The sequence below is a fragment of the Carassius carassius genome, chromosome 35, assembly GCF_963082965.1.
Source record: "Carassius carassius chromosome 35, fCarCar2.1, whole genome shotgun sequence".
NCBI classification, from domain to species: domain Eukaryota; kingdom Metazoa; phylum Chordata; class Actinopteri; order Cypriniformes; family Cyprinidae; genus Carassius; species Carassius carassius.
The window spans coordinates 13,474,035-13,500,942 of record NC_081789.1 but is presented as its reverse complement, the minus strand read 5'-3'; the positions used below and the strand labels follow the sequence as shown (position 1 = coordinate 13,500,942).

Sequence of the window (26,908 nt, the reverse complement as noted above, 5' to 3'; positions counted from 1 at the left end):
ATATACACTAGTCAACAAGTGGAACAAAACCTTTCATTAAAGTTGGACAACTTTGATGTACGCATAAGTGAACTACAAAACTATGAAAATCTAAACAAGGAGTAAGATACTACAAAGTGTAAAATAATACATACAACTAATATTATGGTCTCTTCTTTTATTATTTATTTATTTTATTTCCTTGATTTATTATAATTAGTTTTTCTTCTATATACTGTTTTATGTTCTTTTTGTGACATCTCAGTTAACATAAAATATTATTATGAACTGATTTATAGATTTTATTCAAATGGTTTGTCCCACAGTTCATTTCCACCTTTGCCAACAATTTTGCTCCAAATAAATAAATAACGTTTTACTTTTATAGTGGTAAAAAAAACTTAATTATTTTAAAAAGAAATCATCAAATGTTTTGTAAATTTCACAAATAATTACAAATTGAATTAAATGTAATTTTAAAAATAAAATAGACTGAAATAGTATTTTCTTGTAAAACAATGATGTTTACAATTTAGAAAAATCATATTTACTGTGTACCAATGGGACAACTGTGATATGTAATTGTTCCATATTATGCAAAATGTTTAATGACAATGTATGTATTTAGGCTGTAAAATGCTATAGCTATGAAAAACCATAGAATGCCTTTAATTATGTTTTTAATTAAGTTATGTATATTTTTCTGTTGGATGTTGTTAGTGAACAAAATAAACAACCTAGTTTGAGTGTGAAAAATGTAATTTTACGAAGGTCTGGCTTCTATAGTCCACATGGTCAAAGTTGAAGTTGTTTATTTTTTATCAAGGGTCACCAAAACTGTTTGGTTCCCAACATTCTTCAAAATGTCTTCTTTTATGCTCTGTGGAAGAAAGACAGTCAAACAAATTTGGAACAAATTGAGGGTGAGTAAATAACAGAATTTCCATACAGTGTGCATTTTCAAATTAAAACTGTGGACATTCTATCTGGATGCTACCATGTAGTAGAAGAAACTAATTCTGCTTAACTCATTAAGATCACCACAAAGCATGAAGCTCAGTTAGATTTGTTTTTTCCTTGCCTACACACCATTAACAGCTTCTAATGGTCTCATTCATCTTTTGAGCGTGACAACTCAACTCGATGTGTTATTGGTATCTCATCATGTATAAGGCTATATTTACAGTGCTGTAGTATCTGTTTTCCAAACAGTGGAAGAATTCAATGAACTCAAGATGCATGCATGTGTGTGAGTGTGTGCGTGTGTAAGATGAGCGAGTGAAAGAAGAAGCATGGTAAGCACTGATCTTATTGATCTGACCTGATGTCTGGGTTTAGGCTTGTAAAAGGCCCATGTGGGGATTTTGCTCTCTCCCTGTGGCGGCCCAATGGGCCGATGATTAGCTGCCCCTGCATCTGTTCCTGAGCCCTAATAAAACAAATCAACACGTTTCTTTTTGCTCTGTTTATATTACTAAGACCAGAGTAGCATTCCTAAATAAACCTTCTGAGGTTATGTGGTATTGATCAAGTGATCAGACAAACTAACAGATCTATGAGAGGTAATGGATGGAGGGTGTACCTGAGCCCCGTCCCGGTCTGATCAGCCTCTCTGGTTATGCATGAACATCCACGCTCCTCTCAATTGTACGTATGCATACGCAATAATGGTCTGGATAATCTGACAGATTAAGACGAATCTAAAGCAAAATGGAGAAAATATCCAATTACTCTGGTTTTAAGTATTTCTTACAAGAGATACAAGAGAACTCTGTTTGGAGATTGTGGGCTAATATGCTTAATTGTGTATCCACATTTACAAAATGGAAAAGCAATGGAGAAATGGAGGAGCAAGCACTAGGTAAAAAAGTAAAAAAGAAAAACAACATAAAAAAACAAAACAAAAACAAACTATTGAGTGGGGATACTCTAATAAGGCATATTAATTACTGTAATATAAACAGAGCCATTAAGGGTTATAAAGAATAAAATGTCACAGATCTCAGTAAATAAACATGTACTGCTAAACCAGACCCTTCCATGATTCACGCTTTAATGACGTGGACTGGGAAGAATGGCAGGATTGCGGGACCTTGGTGGGCTCTCAGGGGAGAGGGGATTGGAATCCACTGGGTCAGCTCATGATTACTGGGAGGTACAATTTAGCTTCAACACTCATCCTAATCAATAGCTGATCATCACCAGGGCCACGATGCTATAAAATGAAGACATGCTAACACTCTATAGGACAAAGCTGTCAAAAAGTAGACAACTTCTAATGAGGAAAATACTTATTAAACTCAAAAGGTAGTTTTGGTTAAAGGTAGCCTGGTTTTTATGCACAATACAGGTTTGAAGTTTGTTTTAAACAGACATTTTTTTTAATGATTGCAACAGACTTTGAAAATATCGAAAATTATATTATATTATATTATATTATATTATATTATATTATATTATATTATATGATATGATATGATATTATATTTATTATATTATATTATATTATATTATATTATATTATATTATATTATATTATATTATATTATATTATATTGCAGTATTGACTGGCTGCCTGGAGCTACACTCCCCAAAGGTAGAGTGTACCCTTTGTCCATCCCGGAGCGGAAGACGATGGAGGATTACATCCAGGAGCCTCTCCAGCAGGGTTTCATTCAGCCATTCATGTCACCAGCTGCTTTCAGTTTATTTTTTGTGGGAGAGAAGGTCAGAGGCGTTGGGCCCTGCATCGACTGCTTGTGCTCTGAATTCCCAGACTGTCAAGTTGCCGTATCCACTTCCCCTGGTCCCTGCCGCCCTCGAGGAATTCTGTGGAGCTTGCACATTCTCCAAGCTGGATCTGTGGAGCACTTACAACCTTGTCTGGATCTGGGAAGGTGATGAGTGGAAGACAGATTTCATCACTCCATCTGGTCACTACAAGTACCAGGTCATGTCGTATGGGCTAGCAAACGCACCGTCAGTCTTCAAGGGTTTCATGAACAAGGTGTTCTGGGAGTTTCTCCATCACTACGTCATCATCTACATAGATGATATTCTGATATACTCCCAAAACATGGCAGAACATCACCATCAGGTGACGCAGGTCCTTCGACAACTTAGAAAGCACCACCTCTACCTGAAGCTAGAAAAGTGTGAGTTCCACAGTGCAGTTCCTCAGATATGACATCAGCTCTGAAGGGAATCCAGATGGACCAGGGGATGGTTTGTAGTTTGTTTGTAGTTGAAGTGGACACTTCAACCACCGAAGTGGAGGCTGTGTTTTCTCAATATCACAGAGAGCCTCATCGCCGCTGGAAGGCCCAAAAGGGAAGATTTATGTTCCCACCTCACAACGTCTATCTAGTCTATGATTCACTGGGCTCTGGACACCCAAGCAGCCAGCGAACTCTCTAACTCCTCCAAGTTGGGTACTGGTGGCCCAGTATGACTGAGACATCATCTGGTACATTCATAGCTGCTCAGTCTTTGCCATGTCCAAAATTCCTCACCATCTCCCTACCGGCAAGCTGGTTCCCCTACCCATTCTACAAAGGCCATGGTCCCATATAGGGGTAGATTTCTTTGGTGATCTTCCTAATTCAGATGGTTACACCTGTATACTTGGAGACATAATACATATGCGGAGACATAAGACCTTCACAGATGCCCGCTGTTCCATTCCACCAGCCTATCAGCACGGGAACAACGTCTGGTTGTCCACCAGGGATCTGCGTCTCCGCCTGCCCTGCAGAAACCTGAGTCCCCACTACATCAGTCCTTTTATGATACAAATGCAGATCAACAAGGTTACTTTCCTACTTGAGCTCCCTGCAAGGTATCATAGTCATCCCGCATTCCACGTTTCACTCCTTAAACCCTTTTCTCATTCTGCACCAGACTTTCCTCCTCCTCCTCCTGAAATCCTAGAAAAACCCCTCCATCTACCAAGTCAAGGAAATTCTGAGTTCATGGCGATGGGGCTGCAGGCTGGAGTACTTCGTCAACTGGGAAGGATATGGGCCGGAGGAGAGGTCCTGGGTGGCTTGGGATGGCATTTAAGACCAGGGATAGGCAGCGTCAGTCCTGGAGTGATGCTGTCCTGCAGAGTTTAGCTCTAACCCTAATCAAACACACCTGAACAATGTAATCAAGGTCTTCAGGAATACTAAGGCTACAATTAAGTGAAGTTTTTTTCAGGGATGGAGCTAAACTCTGCAGGACATTGGCACTCCAGGACTGACGTTGCCTACCCCTGTTCTAGACCCTACACTGCTGGAGGATTTCTACCGAAACCACCCTGAGTGCCCCACACCCAGAGGCCGTGGCTGCCCCGGTCACCGCAGTAGGGCATCAGGAGCCGCCCCTTGAGGAGGGGGTAATGTCAGAGAAACTCTGTCACCACAGTCACCGCTGTCATCATCTCCAACGCACACCAGATCCCAATCACCAAAATTCTAATCGCTCGCACCTGTCACCTCTCATTAAGCTCCACATATCCCTGCACTTCTTTAACTTCCTCATCGCATGGTCTACAGTCAACATGGCTGTTATTCCTGGTTCCTTACTGCAGGTGATACCTACCTCTAAGATGCTCCAATACTCCAAAACTCCACCGCTCCTCCGTTCCTCTGGAAAACCTGCACTAGACATCTGTCAATCATTATCAACAAAGAGACTCTAATATTATACCATCTCAAGTCTACTCCCCTAACTTCCATCCTCTCTCCTCTGCTTTTTTAATAAAACTGCTGCTGAGTTCACTTACCTCTGAGTCCTGAGTCTGCTTGCTGACTATTATATTTTATATTGTATTGTTTTGTATTGTATTACACACACTATGTCCAATTTTATGATAATCTATATTACTTTAATAAATTAATCAACTATTATTGCCAACTAATACTGATGATAAATGTAGATTTTTTTAATTATTAAATAGAAGTTACTGTAATATTTGAGTTCACTTCTTCTGATGATTAGATCATTACACACTATTTCAAGAAACTGTTATTGTAATATATAATCCCTCCTTAAACAAACCAAAAATTAATCAACTAATATTTTATCAACTAATTATGATGGTGCATACTGATAGAATAAATAGATTTGCAATAAATAACACTTTGTGCCAATTAATTCTGATGATAAATGTTAATAAAAGAAATATATTTCACACAAAAATACAATTAAAATATAATGATTTTGTGATAATCTGTATGTGTCTGAGCTGGGATGTCTGCATATACTGTAGTGTTGCAGCAGCTGATATATGTGTGTGCATGTTTTGTAAATGTGTATATCTGATCATATATTTGAATAGGCTGTCCTAAAGTGGTTAAGTTAACTCTTTCACACCTACTGACCACTGCTGATAACAATGTCCCTTGTCAGTCTTTCCCACCGCTAAGGGCTAAAGCCTCACAGCAGCGCTAACTAACTCTGATGTGAAACCTCATTTGGCTACTTGTCACACCTGCAGAAAGGCTTCAAGGGCAACAACAGGAGCAATTACCCATCATCAGATCTCCTTCATTAGGGTGTTATTGAGGTGAGGACTGTGAACAGGTACTTCACCGGATGGTAAATCATCTAATAGGTCACTGGGGTATATCTCCTGCCTGAGAGGATGGTCATCACGGACAGTTCACATGGACCCACTGGTCACAAAGGTTCAAAAGCAACAGACAAAGACTTCTTAATAATGTCTCAACTGTCTTTTGGTGGACATGGACTCACCTGAGGACCTTATTATTGTGGTTAAAGGCCATGAATTGGAGACAGATACACTGCAATTATGACACAAGGACTGATGAATCCACAAATTACAATGAGGTAAAGTGAACAGAGGGAAAGAAACGAAAGTTTTAGAGAGAGCAAACTCTGCGCTACAGGTTCATAACCGCAGAACTGCTGATCAAGTTATAAAATGACTTTTTGATTGTCAGCAATTGTGTTAATTTCAGAAAATAATCACTACATGCACCACTACAGACCACCTGATGATTTTTGATTAAATGCATAATAGACCATAAACATCAATATAATGTCATCTTTTTTTTTTTTATAAATATGAAAATGAATTAGCACTTTTTACTTTACTTTCACAAGCTAAGTGCTTTTTATGGTTTGTTAGCACATTCTCACTACATGTTTCTTTTTTTTTCTATCACATTAATGAAAACATATCTCACAATGTTCAGAATGAGGCTCAAAACTCATTAAATGTCTGCACTTCTTTTCTTCTTGCCTGTTAGGAGAGAAGTTATTGTACTGGAAAGCAGCCATTACTTCAGCGTCACGCTGTAAATCAAGATTCCATGAACTGTTTGTGTTCTTGTCCAAATGAGCTCATTGCTCTCTGTGTGCAGCTCTCAATAGCCGCTCTCAGGGTAAAGTGAAATATTGTGAATGAGGATGGTGGTAATTATTGGGGTTTTTCCCAGGCCCTATCTGTCATTAGGGAGGACTGTATCATCTTCTAAACCAAGGAAAGACAGATTATTATTGGCCAGATTCACTGTTCAAACTGTGAAGTCACTTGGGAGTCACAAGAGGTGACCATACATTTGAAGACATAATGGTGTGCAAAAACATACCTTGGCAACACTTTAAACTTTCCGTTTGTTAGCATAAATTTACTACATTAGGTAAATTAACATTTCATGGGTAGCACTTTATTTTACAGTCCTGTTCCTCATGTACATACTATGTACTTTTTATAGTAATTACAATAACTATGTAATAACCAGGTACTAACCCTAAGCCATGTAGTTACCTTGTATTACCATAATTTTCTTAGATAAATACACTAAGTACACTTTAAGTCCATGCAAGTACACGTACTGTAAAATAAAGTGCAACCATTTCATGATTTACTAATACATTAAAATAGTTAAATTAAAAAGTGTCTGTTAAAATTATTTAATGCACCTGAGCTAACATGAACTAACAATCAACAGTTGTATTTTTATTGATTAACATTAACAAACATTAATAAATACTGTAACAAACACTGTATACTGCTCATTGTTAGTTAATGCATTAACTAATGTAAACTAATAGGACATTATTGTACAATGTTGGTTATATATATATATATGTATCTTGTGAGTTTGCAGGTATGAACACTAGCTTGCTCAATTATTTTTCTATTCTATTTGTTTTATTTATATTTATTATATAATAATAAAAGAAAATCTTGCTATGTGTACTGCATTAATTTAACTGAGAAATGTTATAGCACTTGCATATCTTGGCTCTTTTGTTGATTTTGATGGCTTCCATTGTTCTTATTTGTAAATCACATATACATACATACGTGTGTGTGTGTGTGTGTGTGTGTGTGTGTGTGTGTGTTTGTGTGTGTGTTTGTGTGTGTGTGTGCGTGTGTGTGTGTGTGTGCTCTTGTTTTTGTGACATATCAGGACACAACTCTGTATAATGACATGGGTATGACACAGGTATTACAAGGAGAGGGTGACTTATGAGGACATAACCCATGTCCCCATTTTTCAAAACGCTTATAAATCATACAGAATGAGTTTTTTTTGAGAAAGTAAAAATGCAAAAAGTTTCCTGTGAGGGTTAGGGTTAGGTGTAGGGTTGGTTTAGGGTGATAGAATATGCAGTTTGTACAGTGTAAAAACCATTATGCTTATGGGATGTCCCCACTTTTCACAAAAACAAACAAATAATAAATACAGTTTATATTAAAAAAATATTTTATTAAATTTAATTAAATTAAATTAAATAATATAACAATTTTATTTTATTCCAGCTAGTTGTCAATTTAGGCAACATTTCTCATTTTAACTTTAACTTCATGAACAAAAATAACTAAAACCAAAATGATAATACAAAAGTTTTGAATATCTTACATTTATTTAAATAATAATAATAAAACTGTAAATAATACAAATATTTAGCATCAGCCTGACTACATTAGGTTAAATCATAAAATCATACCAGCAAAATGTAAATCTTATGTTGCAGATGAAGTTGTCCTCTTCTGGCATTTACACCATTATCCATTTGGAGTTTATAATCATCCAAAAGACCTTGTTTGGCCAGCGTTCAGCGGGCCAAAACAGATTTACACACACTGAACAGGCCAAAGAGAATGAAAGTTCTCTATCTTAGTCTTGCTCGGGCCTAGACCCCTGTTACTATCTATCTAACACACAATCCGCTTTGCCTTTAATTACCGTCTTCATGCGCAGAGAGCTCTGATGAGTTGATTAAGCTAGGCTTTGCTGTTCCAGTCTCTAGCCCCGTGATGAATTAGTCTCAAGCTTATTAACTGACTTATTCTGATCAATAAATCGCCGGTGCTGAACATTGCCAGTACAAAAGGAAAAAATGCTGTCTACTACTACACACTGGGAAAAGGTAATTAAAGCAGCACAATTATCGGCTAACTGAGAACAGAAGGTATTGATAGGCTGATTTTTCATTGGAGAAATACACATAGATGAACATTAATCTTATTACTACTAATTAAAAAAATGAAAGAGTCCAACAAGTATAAGTAACACTCCAGTAAGTTCTCATTTGTTAACATTATTTAATGCATTAACTAACAAGAACTTTCTTAAAATCTTAAAAATGTATTAGTAAATGTTAAAAGCAACATATGATGAATAAATGCTGTATTGTACTAAGCATTAGTATTATGTGTTGTTCATAGTTCATGTTAACTATAATGTTAACAATTGAAATGTAAAATTTTACCAAATGATTTTTAAATATTGATCTTTTGGTAACACTTTGCAATAAAGTTTCATTTGTTAACACTCGTTAATTAGTTAACTAAATTAACAATAAACTAACAATGAACTGTATTTTTACAGCATTTATTAACCTTTGTTAGACTGCTGTTACTGTTACGTATAAAACATGTTCATGTTCATGTTAGTTCACAGTGCATTAACTAATGTTAACAGATACAGCTTTTGTTCCTAAATATTGAGATTAATATAGCAATAAATGCTGTAGAAGTATTGTTCAGTTTTTTGTATATGTTAATGTAGTTAATGTTAGCAAATAAAACCTTGTTGTAAAACATTACCAAATTATTGTATATTTTAAAATTGTAACATTTGTAAAACTGTAACATTTTACCATATTGTTTATAACACTAACTAACGATGAGCAATATATTTTTTACAGCATTTATAACCTTTGTCATTATTACTCTATAAAAATATTAATGTTAATTCACAGTACATTAACTAATGTACAACTTTTAAATATTTATGTGTATCTTGAGATTAATAAATCAGTTAATAAATGCTGCAGTTTTGTTCAATGCTAATGTAGATAACTAACGTAAACAAATGAAACCTTTTTGTACATTGTTACAATAAGCAATTTACTCCACAGCAGTTATTAACCTTTGTTACTGTTACTTAATAAAAGTCTTCATGATCATTTTGACAGGTACGACTTCTGATCCTAAAAGAATGTTGTGATTAACATTAGCTAAGATTAGTTCATGTTAACTAATATCAACAAATGAAGCCTTATCGCAACTTTTTGACTCACAAACTGAGCATCTGTAGAACACACACACACACACACACACACACACACACACACACACACCATGCTGTCAATCTGGGTGGGCTTAGAATGCTCTCCCCATGTATGACCTCCCTGGGTGAAACATCTATTGTCCCATGAGAGGTTCCTCTAAAGCTGATCTGAACTGACCAAATGTCCCTGAGAATATCGCAGCCTTCCTGTAACCACAACATCCAGCAATGGAGAGCAGAACACATGTTTCAGGGAATTAAATATGGTTTTCTCCTCATTGATCACTAACACTAGCTGATATCATCCAGACAGGATATTTTGTGTCAGGAAGTGGCAACACGGATGTAGAAAGGGGCTGGTTATCTCACACGAGGGACTTGAAGGATCTTACGAGGTGTATTTTTACGTAAAAAGCAGCTTTCTGGAAGCTCTCTGTATCGTATGAGGCCACTCTCAGAGACGCTTTACTGTGCTCATGTATTCAACATGCTACTAATGAAGATTGCGTGTAATGGACACCACAAGCTTCCTCTTGACCGGCTATATTGACCTTTGTGTCTCCTTCCCCCTGCAAGCACGTGTGTGTGTGTGTGTGTGTGTGTGTGTGTGTGTGTGTGTGTGTGTGTGTGTGTGTGTGTGTTATGACTGTGCAGCGCTGATGGGATGCCTCTGGATGATGTTCTGAACCATTAGCTTGACTACTGTGAATGAAAAGCATTCTCTGTTGCAGCTGCATTGATCCAGAAAACAAGCTCATTCCAGCTTCAGGCGTTCTGAAGACCGTACCTTCCTGAAGAGCTTGCTCGAAGTTTGTTTGTTATTAATTTATTAAGTTATTGATATAAACTATTGCTACACTAATCCCCAAATTAACACTCATTCATTTCACTAATTAGTTTAACCATGTTAAACTACTATTCAACATTTTGTAAATAGTAGGTTTAGGATATATAGATACAATTTTTGATAGATAGACAGACAAACAAACTAATAAATAAAACAAAAATGTGTCACCTCAATATAAACAAAATATTTTACAGATATTATATACTACATGTATTTAGAATGCTTTTATATTTTGCTGAATAAATCAGGTCTTTACACATGAAAATATATATCTTTTATGTTTTAGAAAAGGGATCCCCCATAGGTGATCATCGTATTTGGAGACCCATAGCAATGGAATTTATACAATTCTATACTTTAGAATATATGTATGTATGTATGCATGTATGTATAATTTATTTTATTGTTTTATTTTTGGTTGGACTTGCTCTTTTTTTGTGGCTGTGTGTCACTTTTTTCTTTACCATCATATGGAAATAAGAGAAAAAAAAGTGACATCACAATGTCATAAAATGCTCATGAGGACTCTCAGGTGTAAAGTTCTTTATCAATAACCCCAACAGCTCAATATCACTTTGCTTTAAATGGGAACTGCTCTCTGATAACTCCTCATTTAGCCGTGAGTGTGGAAGAGCAGCTAAAGGAAATCTGAGCAGTAACACTAGCCATTTAGCATATGGCATTCTCAACATGTAAACATCGGCACAGGGCAGAGGCTGCAGTAGAACAGTCTCCTGGGATCAGGTCCCCAAAGACCCCGTTTTTAACACACACAGAGCACACACTCACACACATGCAGTAATGGAGGCTTCCTGATGTCCAGTCAGAGCCCTTTTAGCACAATGACAACCTGAGGTCATATCACTTTGTCCACACAGACCTTTCACCCTCAAACATTTGCCCACCCACCCAGCATCTGAATCAGCTGTTATTTTACTTCCCTTCCATGTTGTCATATTTTTACTGATACTAGGTTTACATACACATTTAGATTTATAATGAATATTGATATATTTTTGTAACTATAATATATGTCATATTTTATATCATTATTATTATTATTAAGTCTGTATTATTATTATTTTTATTATCATTATTATCATTGCTGTAGTTGTTGTTATTAGTATTATTATAGTATATATCATTAAGTAGATAAAAAAAAGAGTTTACATTTTTTATATTGTTTAATATATATATACATATATATATAAATGCATATATATAAAAATGAAGAAGAAAAAAACATTCAGGACATACATTCATACACACATACAAATAGTATAAATAAATCCAATTAAACAACATAAATAAAATTAATGTAAATCCTGAGTACTTAAAAAAATATAATTATACATCATAATACATTATTAATTATTCATATTATGTCAGGAGGAATACACAAATCATATATTATGTGCGAAAGAATCATATAAAACTTTAATATGAAACACACATTATACATATGCATTATACTGCGCCATACTGAATATTTAAGTATGTTTTGAATCTGTTAGGATGCGCATCTCTAGCTGACCATGCTGTAAGTTTTAAAAGTGCAAAAACCACGTGAAAGCACTGAAAGTAGGGTGTTAAAGGGGTTAGATGCCGGGAACACTAGAGCAGGGCTAGAGAGGCAGTAAAGGCTTGTTAGGGTACATTAGGCAGAGAGGGGATTATAAGGCTTCATAAATGTTTCAGACATACTCAGGGACGATGTCCTGTGGCGGCTCTCCATGGGAGAGATCTGTGGCTTTGCAAGCAGTCGCTGACTCCATAGAGTAGAGAAAGAGAGACTGTGTGTGTGAGCATTTCTGGGTTAAAAGAAAGCACATTCTTAGTTCACCTTTGTCATGTATGCATGGGTTTAACAGGGCAATAAAACGTAGGCTACCTTTTCCATTAGTACTCAGGCTTCTGTGATTGTTTATGGTTTAAAGGTGGCTCGGCTGGTTATTGTCTGATTTAAAAATTCTATTTGTCAAGTTCTATCTCATCTGAAACAGAAATCTACAAAGTCATGAAAGCTAAATATATTACAGGAGTGTGAAGCCGACAGCTTACATTTCTCTCTTTCTCTTTAGAGGTTCATTTAAACAGACAGAGCAGCCCTCGGCCAGCCGTCACGTCCCACTCCAGCCAGTGTTTGAGAGTGTGTATTTATCTTTGCAGTTCCTCCTCCTGACCTCTGAGTACCTTTGGGAGCTGGAAGGGGTCACTGCCAATTGTCCTATTCACAAAAGAGAGGGCAGAACATTGCTTTTGAGAGACAGGGCGAAAGAAAGACCGTCACAGATTCTTCAATCATCCCACTCATTAAACAGATTAATAGACTATCCTGAGAAAGACAAGGTCATCATCATCATTTAGACATACACACATATTGCAGAAACAGCTTTATTGGTAAAGTGTGCTCACACACTCACACAAGGAATTTAATTTGATCTAAATTAAATACACTGTAAATGTCTATTAGATTCTAGATTAGTGGAGAACAAGAAAATATGATTTTAGTATTTCTGCTTAATGTTATGTTTAATTTAGTATGTTGCTTGTCATTTCTTTGTAAATAAATGCAAAAAAAAAAAAAAAATAGTATATTCTGGATGAAAATATTTTTTACACTATTTTTTGACAACATACAGATACAAAGAAATGTTTTATAAAAGGTCAAAAGGAAAACCAAAGTCGTTCAGTAACGTAACATTCACTGTTCATTCTCAAAGGCTGAAATCCATGAGTATAAAAACACTACAACTTTAGCTAAATCTTTTAATATAATTAATTAATATTAAAAATAACCAGCTTTATTTAAAAATATTGATATTATCTTTCAAAAAATGTGTGGTGTAACTACCTGAAGGAAGTCATTTTGTTGTCATGTGACAAGAAATCCGTGCAGGAAATGTCATACTGAAAAAAGAAAAAAACTAAACAAGTATTTATATATTTAGACAGTATGATATTACATTGTTGTGGCATATGGATCTGTAAGGATAAATGTGTGGTTAAAAAAACATTTACTGATTTCCTGAGCACATCAAACACACACACACACACACACACACACGTTTGTTTTTGTGAAAAGTGGGGACATCCCATAGGCGTAATGGTTTTTATACTGTACAAACTGTATATTCCATGGCCCTAAATCAACCCTACACCTAACCCTAACCCTCACAGGTGCATTTTTACTTTCTCAAAAAAAAAACTCACTCTGTATGATTATAATCTTTTTGAAAAATGGGTACATGGGTTATGTCCTCATAAGTCACCCTCTCCTTGTTATACCTGTGTCATACCCATGTCATTATACAGAGTTGTGTCCTGATATGTCACAAAAAGAAGACAACACACACACACACACACACATACATATACATGTGCACACACTGTATTCTGAGGAGTGTTAGTGTTATACTGAGACAAAGGGGATTAGGAAGGATGACAGTAAACACAGAACTAACAGAGAGTGCAGGGACATACATACACTGCTTCCAGCACGCAGATCTTTGTGCCCAAAACACAACAGGAGAATGGAATTGACTTTTTGTGCAGAAAATCCATTAAATATATATATATATATATATATATATATATATATATATATATATATATATATATATATATATATATATATATATTAATAATGATGATTTGTTATAATTTAGTCCAATGAACTGAAAAAAACTCATGATAAAATTATTGAAATAGTTACTAAAAGTAAAAGGCAAGCAGAAATGGTCAAAAGGAGCGTGAATAATAAAATATATTTTTTTAATAAAACAAATATTTTTTTATAATTATTTACTCAGACCTATCATTAGTAATGTTCATGTAAAACTTGAAAGGTCATCTCCGATTACAAAGCGCCAGGAGCACCTCAGATGTGTCTCTGTCCCTAACTATTTCACTCTCTCTTTCTCTTTCGTACTCTCTTTCAATTATTCTGCCGTTCACTGGCTCTCTTTATCTCACTCCTCTCCTGCTGCTCTGTTAGAGTCAGGAGAAATAACTGCGAAAAAGAGACAAAAGCACATCAAACACACACATTTACACATATGCATACACACACTCCTCTTGGGCCATTGTTTAACTTGATGCATGGTGAGAGAAAGCTCAGCACTCACAAATGTGAATGACAATGTTCGGGCCTGCTGGTTGAAACATGCTACATTTATTTGAGGACTTCATAAATTATTCACGATTCACTATTGCGTGTCATAATTTCATGTAATATCACGTTTAGTAACAGTAACAGACTTAACAGACTGTAAAAATTTGCCTGTCGCAGATTCTTTTTTTTTGTGAAGTTTATCAAGTAATATATACCACTATATACATCTAATATATATATATAAGTTGTAACTATACAACATTTAGTTTCAGTTTTTCAATGGAAATTTTTGAATAAACAGTTTAAATAACAATTTAAATGAACCAACAAAGACTAAATAATGATTAGAATTGGTAAACAACTTAGTGACCATTTATTTTACCATCTTGATTTATCATTTTAATGCACTTAACATCTACTGTTTTATTCTAATTTTCTGATTTTAAACTCATGAAAATATTATGAATAAAATTAGGAGTAAAGATAGTTCATAGAGCCATTGCTTAAAATGGATCACACTTTGTATGCACACTATATAAAATCTGTACTGATATTCAATAATTATTATTTGACATTATAATAATTATTTATTCATTATTAGTATATTGGAAAAAATGGTGTATGGGGTTACTTTGAAACAGCTATTACTTAGATCACTGCTAGTAAATTTCACAGTTAATTAGTGCAGTCAAAATTATTCGCGATTAATCGCATCGCAAAATAAAAGTTTTTGTTTACACAATATATAATACATATATAATACAATATAATACATTTTCAAAATACATTTACTGTATGCATGTGTATTTATTTATACATAATAAATATATAAACTACACATACATATATTATGTAAACGAAAAGTTTTATTTTCGATGCGATTAATCGCGATTAATCGCGATTAATCGTTTCACAGCACTACAATTCATTTCTAAGTCTAACTGAAGAAAGACTGAGATTTTCTTCTAAAACCTACTCCAATAATCTTTGTTTTATTTACAATTTTGGATAAAACTATTTGTATACATGCACACTTTTACCAGTTCCTCAAGATATAGCTGTCAACTGGAGACTCGATATTACCTCATACATCTATAGTAGACATTGTGTGTGTGTGTGTGTTGTCCCATGGGACTGACCGTCAGTAAAGGCTCACTGAAGCTTCATCCAAGCAACCAGGGCCATCTGCCCCATTGCTATACTGTCATCTGGACAATTTCTCTCTCCTCTTTCCCCCTCTGTATGTTTCTTCCCCAGTCTCTCTCTTATTCTCTGTCTTCTCATTTCTCTCTCTACCAGTATAGAGCGGCTTCACTGTGTTTGATCTGTCATTCATCCAGTAAGCAGCATGCCGAGCCTTTAGCCGGCCTTTTGCAGAGGATTACGTACTGTCCCAGAGGAACCATCCCAGCACAATGACAACACCAGCCCAGCCTGTACCTTCTGCTTCCAAGCTGCTCAAGAGACTCAAGCACCTGACCGGGGATCAGCTATTTACACTTTACCGATTCCTTAAAACAATAACTTGACATGACATTCTGTAGATTGTGAATGTTTATTCTTAATGTAAATATAAAAAAAGTTGTTTCAGGTCAAAATGTCCTGGGCGGAGGTTATGGTTTCACTCAGCAAAGAGCCCTGGGCTAGTTTTAGACAAGTCTAGTGATGTGTGCTGACTGCTATTAGAGGATCAATGGAGCTAATTGATCAGATTGTGGTTTAGCTCGACTGTTGGTGGCTACTAGACGTAGAGCTGAAATAGGAACTGACAGGTAACCACTTAAAGAGAGACAGTGTGGGCCAAACATGAGGACATCTTGAGCCGCTTTTCCTCTGTAACCAATACAGACACTCGCTAAACAGTCCTTTTATTTATATTAAATCTACTGCTTGTGATTGCAGTTATTACAGCCCTCATTTAAAATGAATTACTGCACCGCCATCATGAGAGGTTGACCTCGGTGTAGCCGTATCATCCTAACGCCACCGGGGGGAGATCATTAATCTCATATTAATAAAGAAATCAAAATAAATTATGGATGTCCACAGTGGACAGAGAGGCATTTTAAAGCACCAAAGGTTAAGTGTGAAATCAATGCTTATAAATGAGCGTATAAAAGTGCAGGGGAGTGAAAGGAGAGAAACAGTGAGCGAGCGCAGCATCTAAATCAGTTTCTCACAGAGCATGATTGTCGAGTCACGCTTTTAATGCCACAGAGCTTTTACAGAGTGCATCAAGACGGCCATTTTTACCAGCTCATTATGGGCTCTGCATTATGAACCACATTACAGTGGCGTTCAGCATTCCCCTGGTGTAAAGAGCTATAGAAGAGAACTTATTATGGAAATAATATATCCTACATATACTAAAGTGTGAACTGAATGTAATGTTTTTAGGTACGCTACTGAACTGCATGTTATTTGCAAATAAACTAAAATGTATTATAGCTTAATTTTATATCAAATGAAGTTTGAATTTTTATAATTACTTCTATAGTTTTTGAAATGTGTTTAACCACTTCAGCTGTTATTTTGATTTTTTGAGAATTAGGCATATGCAATATTGGACCCACCGGTGGGTCCCCAGAGTTGATGTGGTTAAAGTGTGCTGCTAAGTGTATAAGCATTATCTACCTAGTTTTTCGTAAGTAAGCAAGCCTATAGAAAATAATGAGAGGAATAACAACATGCAGTAAACAGTTAAACTGTTTGCACTACAAACCAGTGTGTTCATAATTAAGATAAAATATTAAAATAATATGGCAAGACAAACCAATTTGCAATATCAAGCTGTTTTGCGGATGAGACTTAAAGCCACACGCATAAAATGTACAAACGCCCGCTCTTAAGGGAAAAAAATGGTGAATAAGTAAAAAAAAAAAAAATTATTATTTTTTTATTATTTATTGAAACGTATTTTTAAACATATTTGTACAGGGCCATCCTTATAGGGGGGGGTGCAACTGGTGTGATTGCTTGAGAGGGCCCCACACCGGGCACAGCGTCTGCTAAAGATGGCTCTGTATTTGTAATTACACATTTGTTAAGATTAAGTTGTAACTTACATCTGAATTATATTAACATTAAATGTAATGAGCCTACTGAATATAGCTACACAGTATGCAGCTAAATTAAAACACAAGTTAAAGAACATTTATAAAAAAATGTAACTTATTTTATTTCAGCTAGTTGCAAAACCGACATTTCTCATTTTTATTTAATTTAACTTGAAGTACTTAAATAATAAAATTAAAATTTGAAGAGTTCATTTGCAAAAACAGATAACTCCGTTAAGTTTTTTTTTTTTTTTTTTTTATAATTAAGGTTTTTTTCATTGTGCTTTTCAATTAATCTTAATCAAACTGCAGGTGGGTTATTTTGATTAAGTAAAAATAACAAACACACACAAAAACAGCAACAGCCAACTAACACTATTAAACACAATAAAAGCATGATAACATGATAAAATAAACATGATTTTCTGTTTTTGCAAATAAACTCTCTCTTTGTAATACTATATAGATATAATACCGAACTAATAAAAATGACAAAAACTCAATAAAATAAATTTGAATTAAAACAGTCATGAAAAGATATATTATCTAATATTATGTAATCTGTCATGAAAGGATATATTATCTAATATTATGTCATCTGCAAGTCCATTTAAATACACTACAAGTATACAATTCAATACAATTAAGCTTCTTTTTCACAAAAATGCCATCATCTAGGATGTTTTTTATCACTGAACCTGAGGGCTTCTATGTGATTTTATTATTCCTCCAAGCTCTGTTAACTCACCATGAGCTCTGATGTACATGTGTAATACCAGAAGCCCCAGGGAACTTCAAAAGCTGCACACAGAATGGAAAAGCCTGCATCTCTCCCGGCTGAAGTATGAGAGGGTAATTGAATTGTCTTCCGAAGCTTGACCTATGACCCGGTCAGTTTGGTATGTAACCAGTGAGGGTGAAATTAATAATAGGAATCCATGGCAGCACCCTGTGCCAGCACCAGGTGAATCTGATGGCAGGGGACCATTGAAGCTCTGCAGGCAATCCAGTCAAATGAGAAGCCAAGCCGGGGAATCCTTCACAACAAAGACTATGGATATGAGCTCAACACCTTTAAATGATTTCTGAGAGTGATGCTAAGAAAGCCACATGTGCTTGATCCCTGATGTCATTTCAGGAATATTATAAAGTTAATGACTGAGGATATAATATGCATTAAACTTAAGCTCATACGCACTTATAAAAAGTTTCAGGCCTTAGTGGAAAGGATATGACTTCATCACAACAAACTGCATGACAAATGATTGCAACATTTAGCTGTGCCCTTTGACCCCTTGTTGTCCTTGAGTGTTTTGAGAAAATGTGGAAGGAGTAATCTGTCAGAAAGCCTTTTTCTCTCTTTCCTTCACCATCATAGACAGTTGGTAGCATGAAGACACAATCAGGGGGCAGCAGATGTCAGTGAGACCGCCTTTGTTTCCATTCTCTCCACACTGGACCACCTCATTGCAGTAGTCCATTGTCATTAATTTGCTGTTGGGGGATGTTCACACTCCTCCTCTTCTGCTACAGAGGGGTGTCCAGGGTGGCACTGGGCATCTGATCGGCCACCCCAATAATTCATAAGCTGTTATTTAATTTTCTTTGCTTAGAGAGAATTTCACAAAAATTACATTTAGCTATATATTTACTCATAATTGTTCTTTTTTTATTAGGCCTATTAGTAATAAAAAAATAAGCATATTAGAATGATTTCTGAGGAATCATGTGACACTGAAGACTGGAGTAGCTAATGGTGCTTAAAATACAGCTTTGAAATCACAGGAATAAATTACATTTTAAAATATATTCAAATAGAAAGCAGTTATTTTAAATAGTACAAATATTTCACAAGATTACTGCTGGTGCTGTATGCTATTTTGGATCACGTAAATGCAGGTTTGGTGAGCAGGGAGTATTCTTTAAAAACATTCAAAATCTTAATGTTCAAAAGCTTTTGACTGGTTAATCGCAGGATTGTTCATTATTCCGGAATAATTCATACTCCAGCTGAACTCAAAAGCTGGCAGCTGTTTGAAGGGAGTTGAAATTTTAGGTTCCCTGAACAACATTTGCAAAATGCACTGTAGCCTGCAAGTTAATGTTAGATATTTTGCTCCAAACGCTGATAGAAGAGAAATAAGTTTTAACAGACTAACATTTAAAGATATGGTAGGAATGCTAATGTGGGGTAATGTGAAGTAATCAGCAGTATATATTCATGCATTTTTATGCCAGGTTGGAGTTATACAATGATTTTATGTCATGGTCTACGGACCCCCTGAAATAGCCTTGGCCACTCCATTTATAAAATTCTAGTTCTGTGTAAAAGAGAGAAAAGGAGAGAAATCTGAAATAGACTTGTGAATCAATGTATCCACAACTGATGTGACTTCTTTTTTTAAATGTGGAAATTTATTGGATTTCGTTGCATAGTCTTAATTCATGTCAATAACAAAATAATATTTAAATTAAAGTTGAATAAATATTAAAAACAGAATATTTTTAGTCGAATATTTCGATCGATTTGAATTAAAAATAGCATATGGAAGCTACAAAAAATGATGCACCGACAATTATTTTCACATCAGTGCAAACCCTCTAACTCCTTTTATCAATTTTCAGAAAGCTACAGGGAAAACCAAAACATTGAAATTATAACAGATATTTTTCAGATCATTCAATTTATTTTTTCGTTTTCAGACGACACACACACTGACATATCTGAACAGCAGTTACAGCTCATGATAAAGACTGTACAAATAGAAAAGAACGACAGATATAGGACAATCAGTACTATTAATAATAATAATAATAATAATAATAATAATTTCGGCTTTGGTTTTATTAACTGGCTTTGGTTGTGCAGCTCATTATTACACGACGATATATTTGCTTTGAGCTAACTTTAAAAAGTAGGCCTACAAAAACACGCATTTCTCTAGACAAATACATTTTAATAAATAGCAGCAACATTTAAAATAATAAAATTAAATCGAAAATATTTTCTTAGGTGACAGGTAACTATTAAATAAAATACACAATACCAAACAACACAGACGCAAGTCAAGACGGAATAACAAACAGAAAGAGTGTTGCAGCATTAGTTCCAGGGTCTGTACTCGGAGGTGATGCTGGTCATCCCGGGACAAGAGAAACTGTCTCCCAGCTGTTTCTGTGCATGTAAAGAATCTTTGGTTAGGAAGAGCGAGTTTTCTCCAGGAAGAACAACAGTGCTGTCCGAAAGTGGTCGTTCTGAGGGGAGAGAGTTAGGTTTTATTATAAGCCTACATAAATATATAGCCTATTATATTAATAAATGGCTCATATGAATCCAACAAATATATATATATATATATATATATATATATATATATATATATATATATATATATATATATATATATATATATATATATATATATATATATATATATATATATATATATACTATTAACACCATCAACTCCCTATAATCTCCCGTTCTGCTTTAATATATATATATATATATATATATATATATATATATATATATATATATATATATATATATATCCTTGTAGATAATTCAGTCCTTTCCAAATTTCCAAGTCGTCTATAGCTACTAGGCCTAAATGAAAACCTTAATTTGTCTTCGTACTTTTATGCGTCGTCATGTGATATTTCAACTCTTGTGCTTCTTGGAAAGTTGTTCCACAGACATTGCAGGAGAAGGGCTTGTCTTTGGAGTGTGTCCGTCGGACGTGGCTGTCGTGGGCCGCGTGAGAGGCGAACGCTTTCCCGCAGTGTTTGCACTTGAACGGCCGCTCGCCGGAGTGCTGGCGGATGTGCGTACGGAGGATGCTGGAGGCTGTGAACGCCTGGGACAATCAAAAAACACGTGTTCATGAATCATATTGAATAATGGAAGCTAATATAGTCTACACACACTACACACAACTTTATTATTTAAATATGGACATCCTGTTGACTTAAATTATTTACTAGGCCTATATTTTTATCACTCTAAAAAAAATGCTGGGTTACATACAACCCACCCAGCGCTGGGTAAAATATGGACATTTAAACATTTAAAACAACCTAATCACAGCCAGGGTTTGTTCCTAATTAACCAGGTATTTTTTAGAGTGTAGTTTTATTAACATAATTAATATTGTAGGCTGCAACAATAATAATAATAATATTTAAATAATTCTCACGACAGCCTAACCATCATATAAACATTTTTCCAAAATTACATTTTTATAGCCATTATTAAGTGTTTATTCCGCTGGCCCTATAGGTCTATAGGCTACTAGAAATAAAACTGTCTCTTGCAGTCCACAAACAGTACGACATGACCATTGAAAGGCTCTTAACTCACGCGTAAGTCACCCTTTAAGAATAGAAGGAGATGAGTTGCAACAAAGCCACAGATAAACTTTTGTCTCTTAGTGTCATAAATTAAAGCATAGGCCTAATCCTCGTGCACAAAGCACTGGAGGTGCATCTGTCATTAATTAACATGTAAGTGTCTTCTAAAAGTGCGTCCAGCGCTAATAAGAACTCAGATACAGCACAAAATTAGTCGAATTCTCAATATGAATGTGTAAAAGCACCGAGCATTTCTCACCTTGTTACAGTAAACACATTTGTAAGGCCGCTCTCCTGAGTGCACGCGCATGTGTTTGTTAAGACTGGAGGACTGCGAGAAACTTTTGCCGCACACGGAACACTGTGGAGGGGGAAAAAAGTGTACACCAATTACATCCAAGACGATGTACTGAAACAGCAAAAAGTTGTACCAAAACATTAACGCATCCAGGTCATTCCTTGAAAAGGGTGCTTTTGCGTCCCTCATTATGTGTAAAAAAGCTACTAACATCAGTGTTATGCCTATCAAAACTAACCTATAAAAATGACAATAAAATAATTATATTTGTTTGCTTTCGATATATCCTGGCTGTTATAGCAATAAATTATAATTTGATTGAATAATGGAAATAAAAGCTAACATCGTTTAGATTTAAATACGTATTACAAAAACAGTGTTCCCGTCCTATTAGTCAGTTGCTGTCATTTCAACACCCCCCCCCCTTTTTTATTAAACTATGCTATAATTATATAAATAAATAACAAAATCATAATCCGTGTAATCTTAAATAAAAATTAAATTAGTTAGTTAGTTAGTTAAATTTGTTAAATTAGCGTTCCAAAATCGAAAAGGCATCCATTTCGTTGAAAGACCCTTATAGATGCATATAAACCCAAACTTATTCTTAACCAAACAACTAATGTAGTAAATGTCAATGTTTGAATATTTTCTCGTTTAGGCTTCGGTTATGTGCAGCTTCTGGGGAGCTGTCCTTTCAGCACCATAGGTATTATTTCGTTAAGTCTCCGATGAATCAGAGGAAGATATATTTACCTTATGTGGTCTGTGTTTTTCATGCACATGGAGAATGTGGATTCGGAGCCGGTCTCTTTTCTCGAAAGACCTGTTGCAGAGGTGGCAGGGGAACTTTCTGTCGCCCTGATCCACGCAGCGCGTGTATTTCAAGTGTTTGTCTCTGTAGTACTTGTAAGCAAACACTTTACCACAGCGATCACACTTGAAACCCTCTCCAGAATCTGAAACGAAGACACACGTAGATGTGAGCAATTTGCAAATACTGACACGTTATAATCTTAAATAACATACGGTATTGAACTATAAATCTCTATCTAAAGAATTATGGGAGGTGATATTTGCATTACGCACATACCTTCGGTTGAGAGCGGGTCAGTTCCATCAGTGAAATCTTTGAGGGTGAGAGGAATACCCAGAAATTGCACATAGCAGTCTCCGTACCAGACCAGGAGTTCCTGGCCGGCTCGGATCTCTTTGCAGGCCTCATAGTATATCTGGCCTTCACACTGGACGGCAATTAGGTTCTGCTCCTCGGGGAAGCGCGCGCACTTCACCAAGGACATCCAATTCCCTGGAGCGCCTCTTCCATCCACAAAGTGACTCAAGCGGCCGTTCTCAAAGATCTTAGCATAGGAAGAAGATTTTGAATTTAATACAACTATTTCATATCAGTAAGTAACTGTATGCATTATGTCACTGGATAATCAAGTGTTCCATTCAGATGTTTTATACAAAATCTGCATTTAAATGATCATTTTATTTAACATTTGTTATTTACCTCCCACATGAGAGTGTTGTCGTCATAGGTTTTGATCTCACTTGTGTTTACAAGTTTGCCCTGAAACGGTCCAAACCTGGTGCCTTTTGGAATTGTGCTTTTATCAGCAAATATTCCATAATGGGAAAGGCTTCCACAATTAGTCTGGAGAATCGATAAACCTGAAACATTCAAGATGTTTCCATAAAACTGCCAGTTGTAAACTTCAAATTAGAAATTATCAGGTAAGAAAGAAAGCAAGAAAGCAAGAAAGAAAGAAAAAGAAAGAAAGAAAGAAAGAAAGAAAGAAAGAAAGAAAGAAAGAAAGAAAAGTTAATTTACCTTCTGGAAGCTCAAATCCTTCGGTATCAACAGGGAGAAGATGACGATCAGCTAATTAATTGCAGAAACATGAGTTCAAATGTTAGAAGAATGTGACATTTAAGCATAATGAGAAGTATATTAATTGTAACAACGTAACATGCGTAAAATATTTAAGTCACATTATCAGTGTGTGAAACATAACACACATTGTCAGATTTGTTTTTCTTTCTTTCTTTTTTCAGCACAATAACATTCTTCTCACTAAAAAAATCCAACGGTTATTATATAGGCCTACTCCTACCTGTACTGGGAGGAAATGATAGTCCAGAGATGGCATGTCCAACATTTTGCCCTTGTTTTTTGGAATATCCGTACAGGACAGTGAAGAGGTCTTCCTCTGTAAAACTGTAGGTGTGCGTGTGTTCTGGAGATGGATCTGCGGCCTGCAGGCAGCTGAAACTGGCTTTAACCGGAGACGACGAAGCAGAAGATGATTTTCTGCTGGACGGGCTGCTAAACTCGGACGGAGAGCCGGTGCTCTGCTCGTCTTGCCTTGGGTACATGCTTTGTGACGGCTGCATGTGCTGGAAATACGGCATGCTGGACATGTTGAGGATCTGTTCGTGGAACACCGCGGTCTGGTGGCTGCTGTGGCTGAAAAAAGACGGAGTCCCGGCGAAGTTAAACGGCATGATTGACTGTGCGTCGGTCACCATGCGGCCCAGAGACTTGAGCGGATGGAAGATGCTGTGCGCGCCGGGCAGAGACGGGTAGACAGCCAGACTTCTGTCCCTCACTGCGGGGTGACTGGAGAGAGACACCGACATCGCCACAGCTGATCCGAGAGGGATCCGAGGAGAACTTCACTTGAAATTTGTATTCTGCAGACTGTAAAATATTTTCAGCATTATAAAAATATCTTTGTTTCCATCCAACTTTTTTTCTTTCTTTCTTTTTTAGAATTTAATTTAGATTTTCTCCATCTGTAGCTTTAAACTCGTTTGGCACAACTTTGATTAGACTTTTTAGACAACAATATTTTATTTTTTTGCAAATGTTCAGGGAAGACCAAGAACCATTTATAACTTAACAATCTCGATTTTCAGGAGTGTATCTCTACTGAGCAAGTACAATTCTGCAACACAAACAAAAAACAAAAAGGCGACTTTCTAAATACACAAATGTTGCCTGCAGAAAGCCAGTATAAAGAAAACGTTAAACACAGTGTGAAATGCTTTGTAAAGTTACCTAAAAAAGAATTAACCCCTTAGGACGACTGCAGAGATTTCAAAATCAAAAGTTTCCAGTATTGGCCATTTTCTAAACAGATCACTAATTGCAAATCGCGCCACTAACAGAGACTAATGAGGGTCGTGACACTACAATTGAAGAACAGAGGGTCACCAAGAAAGGTCACCATTAATGAAGCCTTTCCAACTCTTTTAAAAAGCATTAAAGGTGTCATGCTCCATAGGATCCTGACCTCAGCTGGTTATTGCACATGAAGTGTGGGCTTAAATCCATAATGGCAATGCAATATAAAACACAAATAGGTTATTGCAGTCATCAAAACTATAAAATATTGTTTAGTGAACTTGTTTACAAATGTCCTTACCACTTGTGCAAGTCCAGAGATCCTCCTCTTGTGTTTGGGAAAGATTTGACTCAGGAGCGATGGACAGAGGTCTTGCGTGTGTGAAGCTTGAGACAGGTCTGAAGACATATGGTTGAGTGTAGGAAAGCTACTAGAGAGGGGATGCCTTTCCCGGATCTGTGCTGTCATTGGTCAGTCCAGTACATCCTCTGGGAATTGCACTTTAACACGTTGTAGCAGCGCTGAGCCTCCTCTCACAGCTCTCTTTCATATGCAGCACAGTCTCTAATGTGTTAACTACTGCAGGCGCACTGTTTGACCGCTCCTAACCGGGCGACGGTGTGAACGGCACGAGCTCAGTTTAGAGTCTCTCTGTGAAAATGAAAGTCATCGGCAGCATTAATTTAATAATGGGAATTAACTGCGTGCATGAGCATGGAGTTTAATCACAGACGAAGCATCTGCTGAAGTATCACAGCACTGTCACTTGCTACTCTCAGCCAGATGCTTTATTACGGAAAAAACAAAACAAGAAAAACTTAAATTGCATACAATTGTTAAGAAGGTGCAGGATTTAAAAGTTATGCACGATTAAACATTTTGAACTAAAGACATAGGCCTAATCGTTCTAAATAATAGCACAAAATCTATTACTGTTATGAATGAATTATATTCATTAACTAGTTTTGTTGTGAGCCACAATCTTGACTGCATCGTATTTTTTGTTTTAGTTTAGCAAAATATAGGCAAGCTAATAAGTAAACTTAATATAGGTTAGGCTACCACAAATTACAAAAACTAAATAAATGTATTACTGTCATTACTAGCACCGGCTACTATACTAATAAACTTAGATAATTTAATTAATAGGCCTAATATGCAAATTAATTTTATTTATAAATTATAGACAAATTACAGAATTTTTTTTGTGGGTTTAAGGCATATTTTGCATACTTTTAAATTATTATTAAACCAAACAACTTACCACAAATATGCGGAGACAAATTCAACAAAATGTCTATATTGTCAGTGTTTTCTGGCATTCTATTAATCAAGGCGTAAGTGTATTTGAAGAGTTCAGATGCAAAAGCCTTTAAGTGCCATTTCAAATGTTCTTCTAAAATGAACATTCTGATCAGCTTCAATGTGTAGGTTTTAGTAATTACACTTTAATGGCAATGAATAGGTTCTTTCATTTAATTTTAAGTGAAATAACAGAACATAAACATATTGAAGCCTGATAAAATACTAATTTGAGAAGAACATTTCAGACGGAACTCGAAGGCAAATTGCATTTGAACTCTTCTATTAT

The 26,908-nt window shown here is 35.7% G+C and overlaps 1 protein-coding gene across 2 annotated transcripts; it reads right to left on the bottom strand.

The window, feature by feature from the left end:
- Positions 1–20,158: 20,158 nt before the first annotated feature.
- On the bottom strand, positions 20,159–25,789 carry prdm14 (PR domain containing 14). 2 transcript variants are annotated; one of them, XM_059524118.1, is made up of 9 exons: positions 25,618–25,789; positions 24,304–24,890; positions 24,021–24,071; positions 23,700–23,860; positions 23,277–23,544; positions 22,940–23,142; positions 22,145–22,246; positions 21,173–21,392; positions 20,161–20,787 (listed from the first exon to the last, which is right to left on the bottom strand). In XM_059524118.1, exons 2-9 carry the CDS (start codon positions 24,827–24,829, stop codon positions 20,636–20,638), a joined length of 1,683 nt encoding a protein of 560 aa, XP_059380101.1. In that variant the 5' UTR covers positions 24,830–24,890; positions 25,618–25,789; the 3' UTR covers positions 20,161–20,635. The 2 variants fall into 2 exon arrangements, with proteins under 2 accessions (XP_059380102.1, XP_059380101.1); XM_059524119.1 differs by lacking the exon at positions 22,145–22,246 and having other exon boundaries at positions 20,159–20,787.
- Positions 25,790–26,908: the final 1,119 nt, after the last annotated feature.